General features: G+C 44.3%; 1 protein-coding gene across 1 annotated transcript; it reads right to left on the bottom strand.

Annotated features, from left to right (window-relative positions):
• Nucleotides 1-1,240: 1,240 nt before the first annotated feature.
• On the bottom strand, nucleotides 1,241-8,474 carry LOC111726072 (GTPase IMAP family member 5-like). Its single transcript, XM_023514418.1, has 3 exons — nucleotides 8,190-8,474; nucleotides 3,536-3,584; nucleotides 1,241-2,262 (listed from the first exon to the last, which is right to left on the bottom strand). Exons 2-3 carry the CDS (start codon nucleotides 3,576-3,578, stop codon nucleotides 1,379-1,381), a joined length of 927 nt encoding a protein of 308 aa, XP_023370186.1. The 5' UTR covers nucleotides 3,579-3,584; nucleotides 8,190-8,474; the 3' UTR covers nucleotides 1,241-1,378.
• Nucleotides 8,475-9,006: the final 532 nt, after the last annotated feature.

The following is a 9,006-nucleotide window of genomic DNA, read 5'->3' as shown; positions in this document are numbered from 1 at the left end:
CTACTATTCTGCTGAGCCTAAGCAGCAGCTCTTGCACCAGCACATCACATCCCAGTTCCCCCATTTCCCAGCCGCTGATCCTGCATTCCTGGAGGCAGAGCCCCACACTGCTGCTGACACCTGCTCCTCTTCCCCTGTGTCCAGGGACTATCTCTCCTGACCTCTTCCACACCTCCATACCCCTGGCAGTTCAGTGGACAGTACTAAACATCTGTGCTCTGGGAGGTGGGGGTGACGATGGGGCATTCTCTTATCTATCCAGCCCATAATGGAATCAGGATATTTATGATTTAAATAAGGCGTTCAGACTGGGCTTGGTGGCTAACACCTATAATCTCAGCATTTTGGGAGGCCAAGGCAGGAGGATTGCTTGAGTTCAGGAGTTTGAGACCAGCCTGGATAACATAATAAGATACCCATCTCAATAAAAAAAAATTTAACATGGATGGAGCTGGAACATATTCTTCTTAGTAAAGTATCCCAAGAATGGAAGAAAAAGTATTCAATATGCTGAGCTCTACAGTTGGTGAGTAATCATCAAGTGTTGGTGTTTATATATGAAACCAACATATAATCACCAACACTTCCATATGAATGCTATAACCCAACTAAGCCCAAGATGAAGGGGACAGAGGAGAGGAGGGAAGATGGGTGGAGGGAGAGTAATTGGTCACACCACACCTATGGTACATTTTACAAGGGCATATGTTAAATCTACTAAGTATAGAGTATAAATGTCTTAACACGATAATTAAGAAAGTGCAGTGAAGGTTATGTTAACCAGTTTATTGTAAGTATTTCAAATTGTATATAAAACCAACACATTGTACCCCATAAATATATTAATGTACACAGCTATGATTTAATAAAAAAAAAATTAACAGTAACCCTGGCATAGTAGTGTATGCCTGCAGTCCCAGCTAATTAGGAGGCTGAGATGGGAGGATCACTTGAGCCCAGGAATTCAAGGCTGTAGTGAGGTGTGAAGACAGCCTGAGTGACAGAGCTAGACAATATGGGGGGGGGAAATTATTCTGCTATTAGCTTTTCAAATAACATGCTTTCTCCCTTGACATCTCAACTATAGAAAGTAGGGCCCAGGAGTGAGATATTCTCAGAGCATCACAGCCCACACATCTTCCTTCTTGTGAGTCCTCGGTATCCCATGGTAGCATCCAGTTAGTTCATTATCACCCTCACAATTTTTAACAAAAGAAAAGAGAAAAAACTTTTTCCTCTGTATTTTATTTACTTAAAAGCACTTGAAGTCATCCAAGAAAGGAAATTGGGAATGAAGTTATACAAAAAGCAAAGCGCTGTATGTACTCTGAAAAAGAAAATGGAGAGATAGATGGTAGAAATCACCTGAAAATGCTGACTATCCATGAGAAGTAGACAAGGCAATTAAAATGACAATAAAAATCAGAGCACCTATGGCAAGAAGGACAGATATTAACATGTGTGAAGCCACGCAGCGCCGGGCCCTGAGCAGCGCCTTGGCCGCCCAGTTACTCTCCTCCTCTCTCAGCTCTCGCTTCTGCTTTTCCACCTGCTGCCTCACCTTGCCCAGGTACTGCCTGTAGTCTTCCCGGCAGGGGCCGTCCCTGCCTCGCTGCAGCATCTCAGCATCGAGGAACAGGCCGTTGCTATAGAAGGAGCCCTCGCGCTCCCGCTCCAGTCTCTCCACCACAGCCATGAGCTCCTCCAGCTGCCGCCGCTGCTCCTCCCTCGTGGCCCTGTTGTTGAAGGCGCAGTACCTCCACTCACTCTCCCGCACCAGGCGCTTCAGGCTGTGGTTGTCGGTGTTCGCCACATAATGTCTCACTGTCTCGGTCTTTCCTTTTTGTGTGTGGGTTGATGGGGTGTTTCCTTGTCTCTTGCCCCCTGCCCTCCTTCCCTCTTTTCCCGTCCTCCCGGTCCTGGGCTCGTGGGCGGTGCAGCTGGGTCGCTGGGTGCCCCGGGTGGGGCCGTGGGGCCGGGGGGCGGTGGGCGTGTCTGATTTCCTGGTGTCTTTGTTGGTCTTTTGCGTTTGGGTCTTGGCTTGGGGGTTTGTGGGTGTCTCGGCTGTTCGTCTGTTTCTCTGGTTCTGTGTGTCTGTGTCCCTTTGTGGTTTCTTGGTGGGTTGCCCGGTTGGCCTCTTGTAGTGTCTGGGTGTGTGTGCTGTTCTGTTTTTCGCTGTTGCGCTCTTCTGTTTTGCTGTTTTGGCTCCTCGTCTCTTCCTCAATGAAGATGATGTTGCATACCAGTTATCTTCTACTCTACCTATTAAAAGAAGATTTTGTGTCTTACTAAGTCAGTGATTCTTAAGACTGTGAGGTCATGGATCCTCTGGGTAGCTGGTGAAAGCCATGGCCCTCCCCCAGAATGGCAGGCATATTTAGTTGCATAGAAAAATGGTTCTTGGATATAGGAAGCCCTGATGGCAGCCCATGCTTTGACCCATAGCCAGGAGTCACACTAGGCAGGTGTGTGAGCACTTCATCTGCATCCTGACAAACAGAGTTCTTCTGGAAGGAGAGTGTTCAGGGTGCTTTTCCCTGTGTGGTGCTCAGGCCAGCTCCACAGAGAACTGGTTAGTAAGTAAATGTTCTGAGACTGGAAGGAAGTAGAGGATGAGAAGTAAGAATATACGATTAACTTTCTTCCACCCACAAATTCCCTGGCACTCTTGCATTGATGTGCCCAGCACATTTATCCTGGTATGAGGGTCAGGGGGTCACAAAGCGACAATGACAACCCCCTCTCCCCCATCAATGGCCAGCTGTATGTTCTTGGACCTGTGTTCTTTGGATGGGAAGTGGCATGCTAGAGATGATAAAGTTGAATTTATGTCAGGACAACATTTAGGACATGACCTTAGGATGGATGGCTGAAGAGGGCATAAGATTAGACCATTAGAAGCTCATGGCAAGATCATCTATTTTGTTAATTGAAGTGCAGGAAATCGTAACAAAAGTGGTGATGGAAGGGGCCACACTGAGCCAAGAGTTAGAATCTTCAAGGCATGGAGATGGGAAGAAACTGAGGATTTCTAGAGTTGCTACAAATGAATGCTAGAATGCTCACATGCATTCTAAGTGCATTTTAGGCTCCTAAGAACCGATTATTTTATTCCTCCTCTTCTGTGTTGGTTCTTCCTTTACCTACGTATTCTGTGGCACTTTGTAGCAAACACCATGGCTGAACCTCGATGGAGGACTTTCCCTCCTTTCAGCTGAGAGCACATGAGGACAGAGAAACCACATTCATGACTTGGCTCTGGCCCCTCTGACCTTTGACTTTGAGTTTCATTCTTGTTTCCCTTGTACCCTGTGCAGGGAGAGAGGGGACATGTGTGTGCAGGTGTGTGTGTGATGACAATGGTGTGTGGGGCACAAGAGGATTAGGAAGGTAAAGCCCAGTGATAGTTGTCCTTTTCTTCTTTGGTTGAAAGTAACTGGGTTCCTGCCATTGTCTTTGAGGCAGGGGGTAGGAAGGGAGAGAATCGTGACTCTCCAAGTGGTTGGAACTCTTGAGAACATCACAGGTTTCTTACCTTCAGCCAGTGTTCCATAACTGCTCTTCTGGGGCCCTTCCATTCTGTTCTGGAAGAAAAATTGGAAAAAAGATAAAAAACAAGTGTCCATGTGGGAGCTGGTAGGGTCTGAGAGCAGCTCAATCAGGTAACTAAGAATTATTACCCTTACATGATCCACTTCCATTGCTAATTTTCTTTTTTTTTTAATTATTAAATGATAGCTGTATACACTAATGCAAACATGGGGTACAGTGTAGTGTTTTCATATACAATTTAAAATATTTTCATCAAACTGGTTAACATAGACTTTGTGTCATTTACTTAGTTATTGTGTTAAAACATTTATACTCTAGTTCTAGAAAAGTTCACTTGTACCCTTGTTAGCATTGCTAATTTTCTAACACATTTTTATTTTCAAACATCTACAAATAATTTTAAGCAAACCAGACAAGGCCAGGTTATGCTAACACAATGCCCTGCTGCCTTTCTTCTTCTCAGCTTACAGAGAAGGAGGAAATGTTTGGATTATCTCCCCCCAACTTGAAAGGCTAGAAATGAAGAAAGCATTCTTCTATGGAACAATATAGTGGGAGATTTTAAAAAAAAAATTGGAAACAAACTAGGTGAACTTCCCAGAATGAAGAAAAAATAGTTGCCTTGCAGTCAATAACATTGTTTTGTTTAAAGTACTGGGGATTTCCAGACCCTGAGACTCTTTGTGTCAGATGAACTCAGAGGACAAAGTGACAAAGAGGAAGGTTCAATGTACTTCCCAGTGGGGGTTGGGAGCTCCAGTTACTGTCATGAGAGGGAATCGTGCAGGGGGACAGGATGAAGCATGACTGCCTTCACCCCTAGACCTGGTGGAGAGAAGGTGAAGCAGCAGTTGAAGAGAAAGCATCATGTTCAGGACCAATTCAAGATGACCTCATCCCCTGCTCATGCAGCAAAATCCAGCATTGCACAGTGGCTTATCTGGGATGCACAGTGGCTTATCTGGGATATACATCTCCCACCTGACCTGGATATTGCCACATATGACTCCAAGGGGGTTGTGCTAACTCATGTTTGTACCACCTACATGTAAGAATTTCCAAAATCTGTAAGGAATAAAATGTAACCAATAATAGGGAGAAAGAAGAAGAAGAAGAAGAAGAGGAAGAGGAAGAAGAAAGAAGAAAGAAGAAGAATTATTTCCAAAATCTTCATAGGCACTTGGTGAAACCATACTTTTAATTTCTTGTCACCTTTATGTGCATAAGTAAGGATATCTTAATTGGGTTAAACTTCCATTTTACTGATTACCATTGAATTAAAATAGTTCTCATACTTTATTTGCTATTTAAGTTGGTTCTGGCTCAGCACCTGTGGCTCAAGTGGCGAAGGCGCCAGCCACATACACCTAAGGTGGCGGGTTTGAATCCAGCCCGGGCCCGCCAAAACAACAACGATGGCTACAACCAAAAAATAGCCAGGCATTGTTGCGGGTGCCTGTGGTCCCAGCTACTTGGGAGGCTGAGGCAGGAGACTTGCTTGAGCCTGTGTTGAGTTGAAGGTTGCTGTGAGCTGTGATGCCATGGCACTCTACCCAGGGGGATAGCTTGAGGCTCTGTCTCAAAAAAAAAAAATTAAAAATTAAAAAATTAAGTTGATTCTGCTATTTCTGTCTTCTGTACATTTTTCTATTCTTTCAGTGGATTTTCCTGGCCCTGTTTGAGTAAACCGTCCATTTTCACATTATCAAAACACATTATGGCAGCTTCCTCACGCCCTTCCCTCCACCGCCCCCTCCCATCTCTTCTTCTCCTCTTCCCCTTCTCTCCCTTTTCTGTTTTCCCTCAGCCCATAGAAGGGCATTGGCACCACAGCCACCTCCCATGCAGTGCTTTTGTCTCTGGTAAACTATACCCTGGCTTTTGCTAAAAGTGCCCCAAGTCTCTGACATCTTTTCTACTCTGGATGACCTTTTCTGAGTTCTGGTATCAACCCACTGACATGGTGCTGTGCTGCTGATGAACTTCACCAGCTGGACAACCCTCCGTGCAGCCATTTATAGTTTTCAAGTTTTTTTCATGTTCATTATTTCAGTTGTTCTCCTAAATTCCTTATAAAGTGATCAAGATTAGTATTACATTTTATTTTTTTTTAATTATTCTTCTCTTTGTTTGTATTATTCCATTTACTTGAAAGTAGATAGAAAATGTATCAGTGGTTGCCAAGGGCTAGGGAAAAAATTTCTATTAAAATATTAGAAAACAGCATCTGATGATCTGCCCAAGATCATATATATGTCATGGAGCTAATATCATAAAATAGCTCCTTTTACCTGTGTATTTTCCTTGATTCCACAGAGTGGTGGGGAGACACTATTCCAGATAAGTCAACAAGCCTCTGGGAACACCACACACAATGCCTCCACCCCACAGTCAAGACTCAAATTGATGCAGACACCCTGGAAGCCTGCCCTAAAACCAGCACAGAGAATGGTATTGCAAAACCTTGAATGCATTTTAAAAAACAGTATTCAAAAATGAACTAGCAAAGAAAAGAAATAGCAGAGGATATTAATAAATGGAAGAACATATTATGCTCATGGCTGGGAAGAATCAATATTGTTAAAATGTCTATACTTCCCAATGCAATCTACAGATTCAATGCCATCGCTACCAAAATGCTAACATCGTACACTCAAGACTTGGAAAAAATAATTATTTGTTTTGTTTGGAACCAGAAAAAAGCCCGTATAGGTAAGGCAGTTCTTAGTAATAAAAACAAAGCCGGGGCATCAGCATACCAGATTTTAGGCTGTACTACAAGGCCATAGTGGTCAAAACAGTATGGTACTGGCACAAAAATAGACAGAGACATTTGGAATCGAATAGAAAACCAGGAATTGAAACTAACATCGTACAGCCACCTAATATTCAATAAACCAAACAAGAACGTACGCTGGGAGAAAGACTCCCTATTCAATAAATGGTGCTGGGAAAACTGGATATCCACATGTAAAACCAAAACTGGACCTACACCTTTCTCCACTCAAGATGGATAAAAAACTTAAATTTACAGCATGAAATGATAAAAAAAAAAAAAAACCCTCAAAGAAGGCATAGGAAAAACACTGGAAGATATTGGCCTGGGGAAAGACTTCATGAAGAAGACTGCCTTAGCAATTGCAACAACAACAAAAATAAACAATGGGACTTAATTAAACTGAAAAGCTTCTATACAGCTAAGGAGACAATGACCAAAAGAAATAGACAACCTACACAATTGGGAAAGGATACTTGCATATTTTGAATCAGACAAAAGCTTGATAACTAGGATCTATAGAGAACTCAAATTAATCCACATGAAAAAAGTCAACAATCCCATATATCACTGGGCAAGAGACATGAATAGAAACTTCTCTCAAGAAGAGAGACAAATGGCTAGCAAACATATGAAAAAATGCTCATCATCCCTAATTATTAGAGAAATGCAAATCAAAATCACCCTGAGATATCACCTAACCCCAGTAAGAATGGCTCACATTACAAAATCCCAAAACTGCAGATACTGGCGTGGATGTGGAGGGAAAGGAACACTTTTACACTGCTGGTGGGACTGCAAACGAATGTAACCTTCTTGGAAGGAAGTATGGAGAATCCTCAAAGAACTCAAATTAGACATCCCATTTGATCCTGCAATCCCATTACTGGGCATCTACCCAGAAGGAAAAAAATCCTTTTACCATAAAGACACTTGCACTAGACAGTTTATCGCAGCTCAATTTACAATCACCAAAGTGTGGAAACAGGCTAAATGCCCACCAACCCAGGAATGGATTAACAAGCTGTGGTATATATATACCATGGAATACTAGTCAGCCATTTAAAAAGATGGGGACTTTACATCCTTTGTATTAACCTGAATGGAAGTGGAACGCATTATTCTTAGTAAAGCATCACAAGAATGGAGAAGCATGAATCCTATGTATTCAATTTTGATATGAGGACAATTAATGACCTAGTACACAGTGGGGTGTGGGGGGAGGGGAGAGCAGAGAGAGAGAGAGAGAGAGAGAGGGAGGGAGGGGGATGGGGGAGAGGTAAAGGACAGAGAGGGAAGGGAGTGGAGTCTCGGTGTGTGACACACCGTTTAGGGGCAAGACACGATTATAAGAGGGACTTTACCTAACAAATGCAATGAGTGTAACCTGGTTTCTTATACCCTCAATGAATCCCCAACAATAAAACTAAAATAAAATAAAATAGCAGAGGGAAGGAATGCTTCTGAATTGAACCACTTCAGTTTAAAACATCCTGGTGCTTTTACATGACTTGGTTCTCAGTGACCTAGATGCAGCAATACGGCTGTCAGAACAGCCAGTCAGACTCGGCTACGTTCCATGGGCAGCAGCAGTAGTTCTCAGTAATTCAGATGGCATTGGGGGATAGATTTCTGGCAGCTACTAATAAGGAAGTATCCACAGGTGGGTCAAAAAAGATACTAACGGGGATGCTAAAATGAGTTGTAGGCAAGATACCAAGGGGGTTGATGATGTCTAGAAAAGACCAGAGCTCCTGAGACTGGCAACTGTGCGAGGTCACATCAGGAATCAGCAGCTGGGGCCAAACCGTGATCCCTCCAGCCCCCACAGCTTCTGTGAGCATAAACTGCTTCTCCTTACCAGGAGCGGCTGTTGGGCCGGTCCCCCTGGTCAGCGAGGCTTGGTCGGCTGGTGCTCTTTCTGGAAGGCGAGTGGCAGCAGACACAGCACCCTGGTCTGGGGGAAGGCAGCTTACCCGTCCCGGTGACACTGAGCAGATGCAGTTAAAGAGCAGCCGCTAGCTGGAGTGGAGGGTGTGACGGCTTGACCACGGGAACAGAAGAAACACAAAGATTACGGACAGTGGCCCACTTCCTGCAGAGGCCTCTTGGGGTCAGCTGGAAACTGATGAAAACAGGACCCTGAAAGCCAGCTGGGTGCACTGTCTGAACTGGAGCCTCAGCAGTCACTTCCTCTCTGCAGCCTGCCCTGAGCCATCCTGCCACCTCCTATTTCCTTTTTATGACTGTTTAAAGCAAGCAGTGTTTGGAGGACCAGCATATCGATGAATGACAGGTCCCCCATCCTCAGGCTCAGAAAAACCCACTTGTGACTGGAGAGTTTCAGGCACAAGCTTCCTGGCCCTCTGCACCTGTCTCTGGATCACCTGATCCTCCCAACAACCTCAGGCCCCTTCTCACAGGCTCTGCTTCTAGAACGTTCCTGCTAACCAGGTTTAGAAAGGCACTGTTCATCCACAGAGGGCCTGAACTAGCTCCTCTCAGGGTGTGACTCTGGGCTGGTGTGCTGCTGTCCTTTCTCCACCATGTGACAGAGCCTCTCTGTGGGGACGCTGTGGAGTTTATGTGTCAGTTTATCTGGTTGAGTGTTGGGAGTGTGGCAACAACACCTCTATTTTTAACTGATTGCACAGTTAAGGCTAAAGCAGTGAGAGAAA

This window comes from Otolemur garnettii, unplaced genomic scaffold (genome assembly GCF_000181295.1).
Source record: "Otolemur garnettii isolate 467f Iridium unplaced genomic scaffold, OtoGar3 scaffold00053, whole genome shotgun sequence".
Taxonomy (NCBI): domain Eukaryota; kingdom Metazoa; phylum Chordata; class Mammalia; order Primates; family Galagidae; genus Otolemur; species Otolemur garnettii.
The sequence above is the reverse complement of the archived record's forward strand: the minus strand, read 5'-3'. Positions and strand labels throughout refer to the sequence as shown.